The sequence below is a fragment of the Sander lucioperca genome, chromosome 13, assembly GCF_008315115.2.
Source record: "Sander lucioperca isolate FBNREF2018 chromosome 13, SLUC_FBN_1.2, whole genome shotgun sequence".
Taxonomy (NCBI): Eukaryota; Metazoa; Chordata; class Actinopteri; order Perciformes; family Percidae; genus Sander; species Sander lucioperca.
In genome coordinates this window covers 14,351,265-14,371,105 of record NC_050185.1, presented here as the reverse complement: position 1 = coordinate 14,371,105, position 19,841 = coordinate 14,351,265, and the positions used below count along the sequence as shown (strand labels likewise).

At 39.2% G+C, this 19,841-nt stretch overlaps 1 protein-coding gene across 4 annotated transcripts in view; it reads left to right on the top strand.

The window, feature by feature from the left end:
- Nucleotides 1–19,841, top strand: part of cadm2a (cell adhesion molecule 2a) — a 230,508-nt gene that overhangs the window by 150,710 nt on the left and 59,957 nt on the right. For 3 of the 4 annotated variants that reach the window (XM_031319910.2, XM_031319908.2, XM_036008601.1), the window contains one exon: nt 5,312–5,338. The exons of the other annotated variant lie outside the window; for it this stretch is intronic. In XM_031319910.2, coding sequence (XP_031175770.1) covers nt 5,312–5,338 — 27 coding nt within the window. The remainder of the gene's footprint in view (nt 1–5,311; nt 5,339–19,841) is intronic. 4 annotated transcript variants of the gene reach the window in all.

Sequence of the window (19,841 nt, the reverse complement as noted above, 5' to 3'; positions counted from 1 at the left end):
GTCTTGCGAGTAAATAGCAGAAGAAAACATTTGGAGAAACGCAACCCCACATCGCGCTGAGTTTTGAGGAGGTGTAAGAATCCCGTACAGTAAACGGTTACATCACTGCCTCTATAGCTTCCACAAGAAAGTTTTAAAACACCAAACACAAGCCCTAAACTGCCCGGGAGTTTGTGAAACAGCTAAATGTTTGCCAAACAACAAAGCACAGTCGATATCTCTCGCTTGTCTATTTTCTTTCTCTCTTTCTCCGTGAAATGAAGCAGCCTTCAGGTGCAGTAGGAAACGTGTTCTATAAACGATCTGACGAAAAACTGTTACTGTGAAATATAAAGTCTACTTGTGCTACATTGGGGGGTTAAAGAACACAACGGGACGTCGCACCACCCTGCGGCGATTGCTTCTTTTTTTTTTATCTGAACGCAGCTTCATGCTGAAGTACGGAGCTCATTTAAGATGATGCTTTGACGTCTCGTTTCCGTGACAGCAGCACGGAGCTGCGCCAAACAAAGCTGACCGAAGCACATAAGTGAAGAAGAGTTATGATACACCGTCTCGTCCAGTTGCAGTGCTGTAAACTGGCAGGTTTTAATGTAGCAGACCACTGTTTTTTGCAAGTAGTTTAAAGTGTAAACATGTATTGTTATTGTGAATCTATGGTTTAAACTAGCTTTCAAACAAACGCCCCCCAAGGGCACCTCAACGCCCCCCTTTCCAAAATATTTCTTCCAGCACCGCCCATCATCTTCTGAACGCCCCCTGGGGGGCAGTACCGCCCCCATTGAGAATCACTGATCTAGGGCCACTCCTGAGGCCACGCCTACAGTTGGGTACTGATTCGTCAAAGTGGGCGTGGCCTATGGGACCCAGGTTTGGATTCACCACTTACACTGATGTGAGCAACTTCAAATTTACGGTGTAGATGTAGAATGGTTCATGGACCTCACATACAAAATATTACACACATGGACTACTAGGTGGTGCTATAATGACGTCAAACATGTTTTTGCCTATAACTCCCACATTACACATCGCACATTAGAAAACCTTATATCCACGTGTTCCTTGAGTCAAGCTGAATCACAGGATATAGGCCATGCCCATTTCCACTAATAAGTTTCTTCGCAATGTGCAAAAACAACTTTTTTGAACTCCTCCTAGGCCATGCGACCGATCTCCAAGAAAACTTGTACATAACATCTCCAGATGGACCTGATAAAAAGTTATCAAAAGAATTTTGCTACGTTAAAGTATGCACAATTTACAACCAAACTCATTTTCGTAGCTAGCCACAAAACACGAACTTTAGCATATCTTGGCCAAATTAATGGGTATCAGATCAAAACTTGGTATTATTGTTCGACATCCCACTCCGAGCCGTGTTTTGGCAAATAAGTCAAATTGGGAAATTTGCAATAGCAATATCTTTGCCGCAGTAAATGCTATCATCACAAAACTTGATATTATTGTTCTACATGCCACTCTGCGACTCTATACCAGATTTGGTGATGATCTGCCTTTAGGAGGCGCTATAATTGAGGTAGAAGTGTTTTGGCCTTTTACTCAATGAATGGGAAATTTGCTATTGCATTTTACTACAGACTTTGGAGCTCGCACTTGTGCTTTGGGTTCTTCTTTTGCGGGCTCCACTGTCGTGGGTTCCGCTTTTGTGGGCTCCGCGTGTCATCAGGGGTGACTCGCGCCGGGGAGGCTTGGACCCCGTCATAACTGCTTGCAGTTCTAGTTACAATATTGCTGCTGATGTTCTGCTGATGTATCCTCTAGTTTGTTCCACTAACCCCAGTTATTGAAATAGCAGTCCAATGAACTAAAATATTTTAAACAGTAGTGTGTTGATCCATAGTAGGGTCATCACTAGTTGCTACACTTTGACATTAGAGGAAATTATTAAAAGATAGAGCTTGATAGAGTTTTAAATACATTAAAAAAAAATCCCAGACATTGCCTTAATGTCGATTTCCCCCCCAAAAAAGCATTGATGCTAATCATAGAAAAATTGTCGACATAATACTGTAATACTGAATACTTTTGTTCTTCTAGTAACTTTTTAAAAAATATATTTTTTATTAACTTTATGCTGGACATGTGACAATGGAAAAGGAGGGATCAAAGGAGAGTGTATTAGGTAAAATGATGCACTGTATGGAAAAAAATAGCTAAATTTGATCCCATTCAGGTGCCAGTTTTTGTCCAATCAGGAGTATTGAGAGCATTTGAGAGGTAACCATTGTGTAATCAAGTGGGAATACACTGCTCATGGCATGGCAAAATGGCAGAATGAGAGAGTGGAATGAAAAGTGTTTTATTCAATTTCAGCTTGCCAGGACTTACTGAACTGTTGTGTTGGTTGCCTGGTAACTGTAATACTCAGATGTACAAGAGTGTAGTGAATAAGAATTCACAATTTTTCTCTTTTCTTCACTGCTTGTGTTCTTCTTCCTCTCCCTCCCTATAGCTGTATATATATATTCTGCCGTTGTTGTCGAGTGAATAGCTGTAAAACCATATAATGTGTTTTTTTCCATCTTTCGTCTTCAGGACCTGTCTTTTTTTCATGGGTATTGACTGGGAGAGATCACAGAGCCACAGTTGTGACAGGGAACTCATACAATGACAGCAAGGATGAAAGGCAGGAATAGAGCGAGGTCAGATTTTGCTGAGGGAATATTTCACAAAGCCATCAGTCTCATGTAGAAGGCAGTGTTGGTAGAGAAGTGACATCCGCTGTCCTGTTTCTCTGTCGGCTCCTCTCCCTCTTGACCAGTGACACAGCAGCAAGTTGTGAAATTTTCACCGGCTGCCTGTGTGTGTGCATTTGTTTGTAATAGAGTAATAGTGTAGCTTTTTTTTTTGTATTTTGTTCCTCTCATTTGCCCCCTGAGGTGTGCCACTATTTATTTATTTATCTATCTATCTATCTATCTATCTATCTATCTCAGGTTTATTTGTCAGGGACAATGCACACTAATAATACATACAAGTAAAACTGTGCTAGAAGAACGATTAAGCTATCAATAATACATACAGATTTGGCCCTATACAATAAAAGTTGAATATACTAATGCTAAAAGACAATAACATAAAAACAAGAACACTTGGGTGAGATTAACACACATACACACACAACTGAACTGTCAGACCAGATAACAAACAGGGCACAATAACAAAGACATACATGTGGACATGCACATAAACAACATTGCTGGGACGATAACAAGCAACATACTATTTTCCTAACTATACAATAGTGAAACAGACTCACAGGCAGAGCACGAAAAAGCACTTCTCCTTAACGGGACAATGCAGTCGCCTCTCACCGCACTCCGTGTGGATCTGTAAGCAGTTGGTGCTGTGCTCACAAACTGGCTCAATCCCGGACAAGCTAGACCATGTAAGATTGTATACATAAGACATAGATCTGTATATGTAATCATGTTTGCCCAACTTAAAAGGTTATATTTTTTTTTAAATATGGCAATGATGATGGTGTATGGATTTCTTATCAAGAACCTTAATAGTTTGTTCGAATAGGGAGTGTAGTGGTTTCACTAGCTTGTGACCAGGTTGTCAAACAATAAGCGATATGCGAAAATATCATTGAGTGCATGCACATCGTCGCAGCCTTTGTTGACATGCAGCTTCGGACATATCTAAAATTTAGCAGGTTGTACTTAATATGATTACAAACCTTCCTTATGTGCAATTTAAAAGTGAGATTGCTATCATTTTGTACACCAAGATATTTGAAATCTGAGACAACTTGTAGTTTCTCCCCCGCTACAACTACATCTGGTTCTGCACAACGACTTTTGGATTTACTAAAAATACTGTGATGCTGAAGACCAGGAAATGTGTGCAAATTGAGTGAAAATTCATTGAAAGATCACAGGAAATGATCCGTCCCTCTCTTTCAGTTTATCACTTCCTCACTCTACACTGTCTATCTTGCACCTTGGCGAGCTGTCGAATAATGCGAATAAAACACAATCATCTCCATCAGCTACTGAAAATTGGCTATCACAATTTGATGGCACTCAAATATAAACAAAACAATGTGTATGTGAGAGGCCAAAGACTGCCCAGCAGCTGGCTTGTATTTTGTGCTCCCTCTCTGACAATACATTTAAATCTTTTTACAGTATGTTTATCAGCCAAAATGAAGAATTCTATATTTGTTGTGTACAGGGAGAGTGATTTATTAATCTGTAATTGAAAAGAAAGCACAATATCTTTTCTAACCTGCAGTCATCTGCGGTTATATTCTCTTTGTTCTTCCTCTCTTATTCTCTTTCAGGTGTTGTCTCTTAGAGCTGTACAGGTTTTCAGGCTCACTGGAGGTATTCCAATAGATCCATCAATTTGGCAAAGCAGTGTGTGTGAAGCATGAGAGTCATTCCTTCGGGATACACACGCAAATACACAGACACACACTTGGCGCTAATAGACAATCTATTTTGTTTATTTGGCTCTCTTCTGTGTTTTTACCTGCAGGAAGTCTCAGAGGTGACGCTCTTGTTGTTGGTTAGGTTGTCTGTGTTGTGGTTCCCTTTGTTTTTGTACATATCGGCCTATATGGTTTGCATCAAGCTGTTCATTGAAGCCTCCCATGGCGTATTCTCTGCTAGACGATAGTCCTGTCTGTTCTTCTCCTCTCTGATTACAGTGCTGTCAATCACAACCTAATATGATGGTGCACCAGTGTCTGCATGCATGACTGTAGTCCTAAGAGCGTGCACACACACACACACACACACACACACACACACACACACACACCACAGACAAATCATTACTCTCTTTAAGTAAAACTGAAGCCATACAGTCATTAGCTGAAAACAAGATAAGCAAGTGTTAAATGTTCACAGTCTGTAATTTCCAAGAGAAATCGAATGACCCACAGCATTCACTAATCAACAACATGATATATAGAGTATGCCCATATCCATATGGGCCTTGCAAGCTCATTAAAAAGCAACAAGCTTCATTGCATGATCCAGATGATATGACGCAATTAATTAAAAGGTGCCACACTGTAAGGTCTCAATTTGCTGCTGAGCGAAATCGAGACATTCTCTTTCAGGGTTGAACGATTGGAAAGGTTTCACCACTCGTGATTGACATTCAAGATAAAGACAATGCTGTTTCTGCATATACGCAACAGATACACTGTTCTTCCTACAGTTATTTAATCAGTTGCTCTGTCTTTTGTCTTTGTTTTTTCCTCTCTGTTTTCTGGCGTCTGCCTCTCTTGCTGTCCATCCAACCCCTCTTGTCTACTTGGGGACTCCAGTGATGGCTTCAAAAGGCAAAGCTCGAGGTGAGTTGTGGCTGCATTTCACTGCTGTGCCTCTAACTCAGCCTTACATAACTAACCTTAGTGGAACAGAATGTACTTCTTTTTTTTTAATAATTGACTGATGCCTAGTCAAGATGCACATGGATATTTTTGTAAACAGGGTTTTTTCCTGTCCACACATGCACTGTTTTAACAAAATCCAAGTGGGTTTTAAAATGGTAGCACAACGACAACATAAAGCTCATCTTATATTCATCTATAGTTTTTTTTTCTTCATATTTCCGTGTTAATTATTTAAGCTCAGTCAGTCCGAGGTCTCAAAGAGGTCGTAAGATTAATAATCAAGTGTTTAACTGTGTGATATTGCCCTTTACCATTACCAGGCACTGGAGAGGTGGTAGTAAATTACAATGTTCAAAATCTTCTCCATCATTCCCTGTGTATTCCCTGTGTCTGCAAAATGGCAGTGAGAACAGATTATAGCTCAGAGAGTCAGAGTGTGTTTATTTGAGAGGAGAAAACCTGATTTCATTCAGCTGTGTGCTTCAGTAAATATGCCTCTCAAAACTAAGGATTTAGTCAACCATGAATATAATCTGATTATGTTTAGTTAACATAGTTGGCTAATGATTATAGAAACACAGGCCTTGAATACAGTTACATTTCTGAGCAGAGATGTTATGATAAGTCAAATAAAAGGATAGACATCAGCTCAGTGAGGCATACCTAACAAACTTGGGATTGGCTATATGTACACATAAGATTGTATTATCACTAAATTGGTGGAATGCAGTATTTTTAGCTATTGGTGGAAGTAATAAAGTAATTGTAAGTAAAGTATTATGTTATAAAGTGTTTTCCTTAAACAATCCAAATCTGAGCCAAGCATGAAAATAAAGGTAGACCATATAAACAATATGTGTCCAAATGTAAATGTGTTGGAGTGCAAATAATCAGAATAATAGCACCACATGTAACCACCTTGATTTGAAGTGGCCCATCTATAAAAAAAAAAAAAAAGTATATATAATCCAGTCGACAGATAAAAATGTGTTGTGTACAGTAAATGCTCTTTCCAATTACTTTCTGTTTTTAGAAAATCTATACTCTTTCTGCACATGCTCATCCAGCGGAGTCAACAGTGTTCCCCTGGGAAGACGCACCACACTCTCTGCCTTTGTTTGTCGTTCATGAGCAGTCTCCACCACTTTTCCATGTGGTGCATCTTTCCTAGGAGACGTGTTTAAATAAGTGGCGTTTACTTGGGAGAATGTAAATCATAGTGGGTAGCTGGCCTTCTGTTTATTAACCGCAGTTGTCTTCTCTGATAAAACTTTTGCTTTTGTACAAACAACAGTAAATCATTCTGCATTTCAAGCTTGAAGCAAGGTTTGTCGTTTTGAAAAGTTTGCCTATTGTGGAGTGATAGATTTGTATATTGCTCATGTGAAAATCCTTATAGTACTGTCTCCCTGTTCCTCCTCCTCCTCCTCATACCCAGTAGTAGCAATGGTACAGTAGTAACAGCATCAACATCACGTTTCCCCTCACACTTCATTTAGCTTGTCTACCTGCTGTGTCTGAATGTGTAATGAATTTAAACCATCTCTCCGGGGCAACATCCAGCTGCATGAGCTTGACTAAAAGATCTCCATCTCATTCACTGTTGACCCTCCTCTCTTTAAAGGCCACCCTTACCTGGCTATCATCCTTTTCTATCTAACTGCGACAGTATAGGAAATCCATTGCACTCTTAATAGGGGAACAGAGAATGTGTAGATCAGAGTCAAGCACATGTCTCCCTCCTGCCACTCTCACCGTTATAATGAGGCTATTGGTAGGAAAACATAACAAGCCAGATAAGATTCATGCTGATCAGTGGGCAGATAAAGGCTCATTTCACCTCAAAGCACCAGTTCATCAGCGTGTATGTGCCTGGGAGAGAGAGAGAGATCTGTATGTGTCTGAAGGACTGAGCGACTGGTTAAAGCTGCATGAGATAGAATTTAAAGTAGAGTATGACCTCTTCCTGGAGCTCTCCCTTTCCCGTTCTGTCTAGCCCCTCCCTTCAGGCGAGCATGGGCATGCACTGGCTTCATGCAGTAACCTACGAGTACGAATGATTAATTTCATCCAGATGGCATGCTGTTATATATTGACAATTCTATGAGAATGACTGTCCCATTTTCTTTGTAAAGCCTTTTGAGATGACATACTGTGATTCAACGCTTTAGTTAATTAAGTTTTAATTAGCAGCAGCAATGACTAGGGTTAGCCGAATGGCTAAACCACTAGCTAGTCTTCCACGTTTATGTTTTCTCTCACAACACCTCTGGCGTCTCCTCGTTTGGTTAGCAGCAGTAGGCAGTGCCGCAGCTTATGCTGCCTGCTGAACAAGGAGACGGCTGAGGCTCTGTGAGAGGAAACGTAAACATGACAAACAAGCCTGTGCTTGTGCTAGGCTAAAGGCTAACCCAAGCAGACCAGCTCTCCCAACTGTTTTCACAGCAAATGTCGACTCTACAGACAATAAACTGGATTACCTTTTTATAAAATGTGGTTTATATATGTACTATATAGATTGATCACAATACAGTCTCTTATCTAATAGATTAGCCTTGAATTAACTGCAGTCCTGAGCATTTGGCTACGGTAAACAGAACTTTTGCCAAAAGTAACGTGCACGTGCATTTGCATTGGCAGAATAGCAAATAGGAATGCTCTCTCGATCTCTCTAAAATGACCTGTGATTGGGCAAAGTCCCCTGTGACGCTAGATTTACTACAGCCTGAAAACAGCTAGCCAAGGAGTAGATGCAGAAGTCTTTTCTCAGACCACTTGAATTACAATATGCTGAAAGATTATTATGGAATATTTGCCCAACAAAGCCAAAAACTTCCACCACCAGCTTTAAGGGTGCCTGTTGCATAAATTATTTTGTAAATGTATATATAGTACAGCTGATTACTGTATACAGCGCCAACAATTAATTAAACCTGTCACTACCCTATTATTATTTTTTTATTGTTGGAAGATTAAATCAGTGTTATATCAAGAAATGTGACAACATAATGGCTTCCCTGTCAGGCATCAGGGATGCAAATGAGCATGAGGTGCTCATTAAACACAACACACAGATATACCGTATGGCACCTGTACAGGGTGTGTGTGTGTGTGTGTGTGTGTGTGTGTGTGTGTGTGTGTGTGTATGTGTGTGTGCGTATTATGGACATTTATTTGTGTACATCAACGATATTTTGATATAAGAGTTTCCTCAAATGATGTACTCATGCTGGGTTAGACCAGTCTGAGCTTTGCTTTGAGACAAGATCTTCAGTGTCAACTCTGCCCTGGCTGGAAGATGTGGTAAAAGAGGATTGCAGCTTGACACACGAGCCAAATGATAAGAGCTGTTTTTAAAACTAGCACTTTCTGTTCACTGAATCTTGCAGATCTTCCCTGAGGCGAAAAGCGTTTCCCCCGATCACTCTTAAATGAACAGTATCTGTCAACACATCACCAAACATTAGAAAATCACACTATGGCATGTTGATTTGGGGAATTTGGGAGTTTTTGGTGGCAGCAATGATTAGTCTGATTTCCCTCGTGAATGCCACCCTCATCCTTGCGATCATTCCGCCTTCACCCGTATAAAAGCATAAAAAATGAATTGCTTTCTGTGATAAAAAGAAGTCAAGCGCATTTCTCCTCCACATCAGTTTAAGAACATTTGAGAATGTCCTTCCCCACTATAAATCTGATTTCCCTGACCTTATGCTTTTATGACATTTAATTTACAAAAACTACTAAGCCAGCAAGCATGTGTATGACTGCTAATATTGCTTTGCTATTGCTTGGCCTTATATTTAAAGACGGAATAGAGTGGAATATTTGATCCTAGATATACTGTACATAGCCAAAGTGTTGCCTTCTGTGTCCTTGTAGCACTGAAAATAGACCAGATGAGACTGGGATTTTGCTTTTATGAGAATTGAAAATAACATTTAAAGCACACTGAGAAATGCACTTATACCTGCATACAGTTTATGTATAAATCAGGGCAGCATAATTTAAATGCCTGTTTCCCACGTCTGCTTGACCATATCGGAGAGTGTGAAAAGCAGGTCCTCTTTGGCTAGAAGGAAGCATATTACATTTTGCACTTCAGTTGTTTACTCCGGTCCATCCTTCCTTGCTTTCACTTATCTGTCAAAATATGTACTTTTGTCCTTACCCTAACTCACCTTTCCCCTTCGCTTCTTCTGCTCGCTTTTGCCAGCTGGAAGGAAGCAGTGTATGGAGTCTTTATGAAGGCCAGGTTTACCTCTGTTATAAAACCATGATATGTCTGCCCTTGGCTCAGAAAGGATAGTGAGACCCTGACCATTCTGGACTTAGTGAGCTTGAACTCAGGCAGCTTACACACAGAGAATGGGCAGAGTTTTATATCTCTGCCCTTTAACTTGATGTGGCTGAATCAAGGGCAGGAATACTGGGCAAATGATGGGAAGTGTGTCTGGTTAGGGCTGGATGATTAATCGAAAAATAATCGTAACCGAAATTCAGAGCCTACAACCGACGTAATTTTACCAAGTCGGTTATTTCGGTCTTTTAATCCTATTAATATTTCCGCGGCCGCCCACTGTGTGTTAATGTACTTTCCGCTTAAAACATATTACGGCCGCTGCGTGTGTAGTCACGTGACTCCACCCCGTCCAGTCTGCGACCATAGGTGCTTTCCGATCGGATAGTACTTGTACTTTTTAGAGGAAAAGTACACTTCTAAGTAGAGGTCGACCGATTTATCGGCCGACCGATTAATCGGCAGATTTTTGGCATTTTTTAACATAATCGGCATCGGCCAATATCCCAGTATATCAAGCCGATTGATAGGCAGGCGCATCTGCGGGCAGCCTAGTGTTAAAAACATGAATAGGCGACATTTTTTACAGCGTACCCAGACCAGCTGCCTCCAGCCCCTCCCCTCGTGAAGTCTTGCCGTGTGTGTGTCTCGCGCAGCCACTTCAGGTTCAGACGCTACCGTTAATAGTAGCATGTTGCTGGTGTTCTTGCCTTGGGATTAACTGTACTAATAAAACCGTACAAAACACCGCGGCCACACCGCTGTGGAAGCTCCCCGAATGTCATTTATCAGAGTCTGGTTGTTACCCCTGTCCGTGGCAGTCTCATCCACTCCTATAACGGAGCTAACTGGAGCTAGCTAACCGCTAACGGAGCTAACCGCTAACGGAGCTAATCGTTGCTAACAGAGCCTTCAGTTCTCCGTGCCTGTATCCATTAACTGCATCTATGGACTTGAGCACGAATAAAACCCTTAATTTTATTAAATTGGCTGGACGAGTTTTAAATTACAACTAAGAGTTGTTTGAATGACAGAAATCTGCACAGATAAGATCTAATAAGTGCAAGAGGACATGTAACAGTAGCCTAGGGTCCCCAAAACACAGATAAAACACTTCAACAAATGAACAATGATCTAACAAACAAGGTGAAGAAGAACTGACTTTAGATAGCCCTAGTCTTATGTGATTCAACAGGAGTTAGGAGGTAATATTGTTGTGATTAATAATGTCACTTTCTGTGAAGCTTGCAGATTTGTATTCTCAGAAGTTTAATAAATGCTGCTAAGTGCACTAAACTTTATTTTTTTCATTTAAAAGTTTATTTGACAAAGTTTATTTTCTTCTTACCTGTTTCTATTAATATATTTTTCATACATTATTTATACAATATAGAGTATGTTTTTACATTATACATTTTTAATTGAAGTATACAAGTGTAGATTGGTGAAGTGTTCAATAAATGTTTTTGTTGAGAAATTCTGTGTATATTAGTATTACATTTTATCTTTCAAATAGAGGTTTAAAAACAAGCACATACCCAGTAAGCACACATACGACGTATTGGCGATGTAATCAAAATGCATCAGGGATACGTAGTATTTTGGTAGTTTGCTCACTGGCACGACGTCCCCGCGACATCGCTGCGCTACGTTTCAGCGACATATAGCCGCTCTCTCCGCGACGTATACATATATACATCGTTCTAACGTATGCCATACATCGTAGAGATGTAGGCTTATATACATCGTTCTAACGTATGCCATACATCGTAGAGATGTAGGCTTATATACATCGTTCTAACGTATGCAATACATCGTAGAGATGTAGGCTTATATACGTCGTTCTAACGTATGCAATACATCGTAGAGATGCAGGCTTATATACATCGTTCTAACATCTGCTATACATCTTACAGATGTGGTCATCTTCCTATTATTATAGTACAGATGTCAGGCTCTACATCCACCAGATATCATTTATACCGTCTGCAGATGTCAGGCGCTATATACCGTATATGTTATCCTAACATACCTTTACTCTTTAAATGTTGATAAAATAAATTACAAATGACTTACCTTAGTACACCGAGAAGATTTTAGATAGGGGGCCTAATTAACATTGTACTGCTATAACTACTACTACTTTATAATAAACTATAGCTACAGTCCAATAATACCAGTCTAATCTGTAGAAATCATAGTCTAGATTAGAAGATGACAAACTTGAAAACATCTTAAATCACTCTGTAGGATCGCTGGTATAAACAAGACCAGTAAACTTCTCACTTTTTGCTGAACAAACATTTATTTTGAACTATATAATTAATCAATAAACATAAAAAACATTAACAAATATTAAAACATTAAACATTAAAATAAAGAATTATCTTGGCCGGCGGTGGTGGCAATTAGGTGCCAGCCGGAGAAACTCTTTGATGGCCTTCTCGGCCTCCGCTTCCGTCGGCGGCTGGAGGACCGGGTTCCTCATTACTGCTGCTGTAATAAAATCGTTGGATTCGAATTATTATCATACTATTTATTTTGTTTTATCTAGTCTTCTCAGTTTTCTATAGAGGTAAATATAGTATAGAATGGTTTCTGCACAGCAAGTGAATAAGAGACTGGTTTAATTTAGTGGAATATATATATTTAAAAAATTTAATAATTCTGGATTCGCTTCTAGTGAATGTTAAAAATGTTAAAAACGTAACGTTTTAACCAAGGACCCTTTCAGTGTTGGGCTGGTAAATTGATATACCCCGAAACAAATTATCCGCTGAAATATAGACGTTTCTTTCGCCATGCAAAGTCTATGTGAAAAGTCTTTCTGGGCCATGGGGTGCAGTACCACCGTTATCCGCTAAGCCCATGGTGGCTTTTAGACTCGGCGCTCTTCCTGGGGGCTTGGCCAGACCACATCAAGATGTTGGGTCTGGGAACTCTCCATTGACAGGGCTCAATCCGAGGGGCGGGATAAACGGTTGTCTTTCAAACTCCCTCTGCATGCAATAGGATAGCGCTACAACCAGGCTGATCCTGCAAGAGATCATAAAGTAGTATTCACTCAGTTAAATTGCATAAATCTACCACAAACATTCATAAAAAACAACGGTTCAAAAAAGAAATATATATATATATATATACACCCACAAAAACGTCTCCGGTAAGTAAAAACCTTAACCATCATTTAATGGCCTATCAAAAGACTACAACATTTTTTGTGAAATCAGAGATCTTTCTTACTGTGCATGCATTTTTTTTTTCCATATTTAGCTTTGCGTTCCCCCATGTCCACACCAAGGCCCAGTATTGACAGCTAGAAACTTTGTATTATGAAATAAGACATCCAAGGGATGCATATAATTCTCCCAGTCTCTGCGTGAAGTAATGTAAACAAAAAATAAGTATACGCAAATTACACACCTCTCCAAGTATGATGAGAATGTCATTTTTCTCCCTGAACAGGATCAGCAACAGCAGGATTGCAGCTCTGAAATCAAAAGTAAAAAAATAAAAGAAAGTGTATTAGGTGAATGTACAGTGTATTTTGGTTGGTTAGGCCTTATCTTGTCTGAAGACAAATAGAAAAGAAATTAAGCTTAAATGGCTCCACAACACTAGGGGTGACCACGGCTGATCAGTGAGTCACTTACCAGGGACATCTTCGGTGAGGGCAGCCTCTCTTTCCTCCAAAGCCAGATCTGCAAGGGGAGATTTCCTTTGAGTCAGTCTAAGCACTGTGGGTACTAGGATCTTAAAGCCATCTTCAAATCTTCGGCAGATATTCATTCTGCAATACAGCACAAACAACAAACAGGAAACATGTCACAACATTATCATAGGATTTTAAAATTAAATTTCAAAGAGAACCTTTAGTAATTTAATATGAACTCCAACACAAATATAGGGAAATAAAACATGTAGACAAACCCTGCATGGACTCTTACAATAAAACAATAGTCTTAAAATGTATGGCAAATTAACCATACTGTAACAATACTGTTACAGTAAAAGTCCTGCAGTGTAAATGTTACTTAAGCAAAAGTCTGTAAGTATTATCAGGATAATGTAGTTAAACATTAAAACATGTTAGAAAGTGTAAAGGATCCAACCAGTTGTGTGTTTAATGGACTAATCATCTCAGTTTACTTTAGAATCAAACATCAGATTTTATAAACTACATGTGTTCTGTGAGCAGTAATCTTAATGTGTAAAGTAACTAGTAACTAAAGCTGTAACAGATGAATGTAGTGGAGTAACTAAAGTAACTAGTAACTAAAGCTGTAACAGATAAATGTAGCGGAGTAACTAAAGTAACTAGTAACTAAAGCTGTAACAGATAAATGTAGTGGTGTAACTAAAGTAACTAGTAACTAAAGCTGTAACAGATAAATGTAGCGGAGTAACTAAAGTAACTAGTAACTAAAGCTGTAACAGATGAATGTAGCGGAGTAACTAAAGTAACTAGTAACTAAAGCTGTAACAGATAAATGTAGTGGTGTAACTAAAGTAACTAGTAACTAAAGCTGTAACAGATGAATGTAGCGGAGTAACTAAAGTAACTAGTAACTAAAGCTGTAACAGATAAATGTAGTGGAGTAAAAAGTAGAAAGTGGAATGAAAAGAAAAGACTTAAGTAAAGTACAAGTACCTCAACATTTAGACTGAAGTACAGTACTGGAGTAAATGTACTTAGTTACATTCTACCCCTGCATTCGGACTACAAAGACTGTGCAAGATTATGCATTACAGTGTGTACACCCTAATGCATAATGTTACACTACATAAACTACCGGAGCCAGGTGAATTCAGATCCAGATAAAAACTTCTTCAGTAGTAACCTTTACATTTTATATTATTTATATGTCTATGAGATTATAGAGTTATTTTCCATGGTTCTACTTGGGCCTAATGTTATAACAATCACATGACATTACTGTTACCGGTACCTTGATTCCACTGTAGCCTTCTCTGAATGTACCGGGACAGGTTCAACGGTTAGTGTCACGGTTTCTTTCCACTGCTGTACAAATCGGTTGAATTTGGCTTGCTTCTTAAACGATCCTTCAAAGAGGTATGAAACCATCCTCTCAGTCAATCCATAGTCCACTGCTTCTCCGTCAACTTCATTATCTAACGTACAATACAGAAAAGAAAAACAGCAATGTTAACCACCGCTGTGGTAACAGCATAATGTAACGTTACACATTTAAAAGGCACATTATGCAATCACGCTTCTCTATCATCCTCCGTTTGGTCCGGACCTAATATCCATATAAAAACACAAAGTAGGGTGCCCAGATAGCTCAGTTGGTAGAGCAGGCGCCCATATATATAGAGGTTTACTCCTCAACGCAGCGGCCGTGGGTTTGACTCCGACGTGCGGCCCTTTGCTGCATGTCATTCCCTTTCATGTCTTCAGCTGTCCTGTCTATTAAAGGCCTAAAATGCCCAAAAAATAATTTTAAAAAAATAAATAAATAAATAAGTATTTAGCCGTACCTCATTAGAGACGCTGGAAGTGTCTCACACACACACACACACACACACACACACACACACACACACACACACACTATATTAATATAACGTAACGTTAGGCCTATCTTACTTTTTTATTAATGATAATAATCGGGTTATTTTGAAAACAGCAGCTAGCTAGCTAACGTTAAATGTTAAGCTTAGCTAGCTACTCGAAAGGGAGGTTAACCGTTGGTCGGTTCTGTCAGTTAACGTTAACGTTGTAACTTGACGTTAGTCTTTGTAGGTTAATTAACGTTAACATTACATGGTTTTACGAAAATGTTCTAAGACAGTTTGACGACAAAATAAAGAATAAATCATCATTTCAAACCCTCACTGGCTACCGATAGTCACATTCCGCCCAAATGGCTTTGCTTTACCATTAACATATATTTCAGAACAAAAGACTTTTAGGCGGCGAAGACGCTTTTTATCGTTCTCCTCTGACTCAGTCCAGCTAACGTTTTATAGCTAGCGTTAACGTAAGTCAGAAGAAAAGACTTTTCGGCGGCAAAAACGCTTTTTTCTCCTCTGACGCAGTAGTTTTATAGCTAACGTTAATGTTAGCTAGCTAGCTCGATGGTCAACTGTAGCTAAGTACCGTTAGCTAGCTAAGTACCATGTCGTAACATGTAGAATGGCAATATGGGACATAATACTGCTAATGTTTTAACTAACTAACCTGTTAACGTTAATAATGGCAATCATCAATGTCGAGTGTAGCTAGGTAATGTTGACAGAGTATGAACTTGGCTAGTGCTAACGGTAAAGTTAACTTCCAACTTTGAATATTAACACCCCAAACACAGATTAAAAATGCACATAATTTACCTTTGAATTTACTTCGCTCCTCTTCAGTGACCTTTATTCCAAAACGAAGTAAGCCCGTGATTAAATCCTCCAGTGCTAAATGTCCAAGCGCCATCCTCCCGACCTTGATCGACACTGACGGAGACTGACAGTTGGATCACTGTCGATTCACTCATGTATCCTTCCGCGCTGAAGTATTTATGCTTCTGCCTAGTCGAGCTCTCGTTAGCATGTAGCTAGATCCTTTCAATAGAACACAACTTAAAGCGTTAACAATTATTTGTCTGTTTCATTCTAATATAAATAGGGTAAAGGGTTTGAAAATTAAATTCTTCAATAGACTACTGTTTGTGAATATAAATATAAATTATTACATAGGTCTACTCCTCATTAACATGGATTAAAAATGATTCAAAGGGACACTTCACCAAAAAAACATTCTGATTTATTTTGCCATTGTCTACTATGTGAAGACATATGGCTACTCAAAGATAATTTACACAAATTCAGATTATTATAGAAAATAGCACACTAACACATTAAAAGTTGCTGGGCAGAATTCAGATTCACTGTCCATCACATCAACAGTGTGTGTAGTAAAGATGTCCAGACGCTCATTAAACGATGCTTCCAAATGACACGTGAACAACTGAGGAACTTTTAATACATCGTTCCGACATAGTTAATACGTCGCTGCGATGTATAGATTGCGATCATAATAAGACCTCCAGACGCTCAATAAACGATGCTTCATTATTCTTCTTTATGACCCGCGATCAATTGCAGACGATGCCGATGCATACGTCGTGCCGACGTATGCATCGGCTGACCCTGATTTCTAAAGATCGGCATCGGCCAGAGAAAACCCATATCGGTCGACCTCTACTTCTAAGCAGTTCTAAGAACTACTCTCCCCCAAAATCTTTTTTCCCGTTTGCATTCCCACTGGCCAAGTGGCCATAGGGACTGGTAGGAGGGGTAAGGGAGCGAAGCAAGCACGGCAACGGTCTTTATAGCATTGTCACTAGACCTTAGCGTCACATACAACAACAACAAATGATGCTAATACTTGTGCACTTTTCCTATATTAAATGCACGTCCATTCTCGTAGTAATTCACGTAATGTTTTGCTCAACACAGACGGGGCTTTATTATACTCAGAACAGACCCCGCCTCTGCCTGCAGCGCTGTGTGTGTGTGTGTGTGTGTGTGTGTGTGTGTGTGTGTGTGTGTGTGTGTGTCTGTGTGTGTGTGTGTGTGTGTGTGTGTGTGTGTGTGTGTGTGTGTGTGTGACGGCCGGTGAGACGCAGGACACGCTTGTGGAGTTTAACTCCGAAAAGACAGTTAACCACAGGTTCCCGTTAATCTTATGATGGACATTTATTATTTATTTTCTACATTAAAACTTAAATTACTTTTTTATAAGACGTTTTTATTTCACTGTAAAATCTACTGTTGTAGATTTCAGTTCAGTTGTTTGAAATATTTAATAAAAAAGCATTAATTGCTATGTGTGTTTCCTTATTTTAGAATCACAAAGATAGGATTATGCACTCTTTCATTAGAAAAAATAACCGTGAACATATTTACAGTATAAGAAAAGATTTTTTTTTAAAATAATCGTTCAATAATCATAATCGAGGTAACTTGTTCGATTAATCGTGATTATGATTTTAGCCAAAATCGTCCAGCCCTATGTCTGGTTACCAATTTGAAATGAGCTTTTCATAAATGATTATATAGGATTTGTAGTTTTTCCTCAGCAACAAAAAACAGAAACTACTGTGTGCTCTGGCATGTTTGTTTCTTGTAGTGCTTTGTACACACAAGAAGGTGCTATCATAGGAGAAATTCTTCCTGGATGTTTTTTCATCACTATATTAACGTCTGTTAACATCTTTCACACCCCAGATGCGACTAGAAACACCCTCCCCCAAATCTCAAAAACAAGCCAAAAGATGTCATTCTTCCCTCTGACAGCTCATAATTCATACCAAACTGTCACTCCATGCCGCGCTTAAACAACACCTAATACCTCCATGGAGAAGTAGGTGATATTTTGTTGATCTGACTTCAGTTGTTGAGTTGGACGTCAACTTCGTGATGGCAGCACCAACAGCTGCCCATTCTAATTACTGTATGTAAATGACAACAGCACTGCCATAGCCAGCCTCTCTGGTGCCGGATAATTAATTTCATATCTGCAGATCAGAAATGACTGTCCTGAGGTGGTTGTACATCAGTGCTGAATACAACGGCAGCTCCACCCTCTGCAAGGGTTGCATTCAATTTGCTCACAGCAGGAGTCATATCACTGTCAAAAGAGCATGTTTAGATTAGGAAGGTGTACACACACACACACACACACACACAGAAATTAACATACAATTCACTCATAAACACAAACAGAACAAAGCATAGAAGAACAAAAAATAGGTTTCATCACTTCAGTTATAAGAACCAGAAATGACCCAATTTATGGCTATTTGCATAATAATAATGTGATTTATATGAATATTTGTAACTCATAGAGTTCAGTTTATTAAATGTCACTAAACTTTAAAAAAAAAATGTCATTACGCATCATTACCTTTTCTCCCAGCATGGTGTCTATGAATGGAATATATTACACATACATTTATACATCCTGTGAATCAGTTAGTTGCAGCATGAATTGATATTCAGATGGTATATCCAAACAGCTTATTTGAGTTTTAAATGGGCAAATGCATATATTCTTAGATATATGGAAGATAAATTGAGAGTATTTTCACTTGGCAATGAAGGTAACCTAAATGTAACTATATCCCCATTCCAAACAAAACCGCTCTAAATGCATTTAATTTAGTTTTTACTCCTTTAACACAAAATATTGTGATTGCAGAAGACTAACTTATTCAATGGCTGGCTTGCTCAAACTTGAGGGTCTGGCTGTTGACATGTGTATTCACCTTCTCCTCTGCTTTGAAAAGATTTAAAAGAAACTGTAAGTGGCAGTACTGCAACCCCATTTGCTTTCTTGTTTAAAAAGACACATATTTTATCTAGTTTTGTCTCACTGGCAAAAAAATTTCACAGGGACACGCAATTTAATTTTAATGTGAATAGTGGAAGCTCCTTTTTCATGTGTAATAGTGTTATGACATGTTGATAAATCTGATTTGAGATGCACTGTGGATTCGGGATGAATCTTGAGGAGAAAAAAACAAGACTGTGTGTATAACATGTTCCTGAGAAAAAGAAGAGTTTGTGTGAAAAATGTCACAGCGGGAGGGAGAGTCCCAGAGCGAGGGCAGGGAGTGATGATGCACTTGTCTAGCTTCTGTTCCAGGAAGTTAACAACATTTTGTGTTCCATATTATTGGCTAATAGCTAGCTAATATCCTCGCCCAGAACAACAACAAAAAAAACCTGCTTGGAAGTCAGTACATTTGTGTTTTCAACATTTTGCTGTTGCTGTAGACCAGTGAGTAGGTTGTTTTCTTGCTCAAGGTCGCTGTGACAGGATACATGGCTGGTTGATGAATTCACACCAGCTCTTGAGATGATCAAATTCTCGACCTTGTACGGTCTCTCCAATCACTGGGCCACCCTGCTGCCTGACACTCTGAGAATCACTCAGTCTGAGAAGCTGGTGTATCCAGCTGCGTAACCACCTGTGTAACCTTATAGACACTTACTGGTCATGGCAAAGCTGTCATGTTATCGTCTGCATCTCATTCGTGATCGTCTGAGGGGAATGAGGGGAACTTTGAACAGTGAGTCACTTGAGGTTGTGTTTAACACTTGATTATTCCTGTATGATAAAAACAACAGCATGCACTTTTT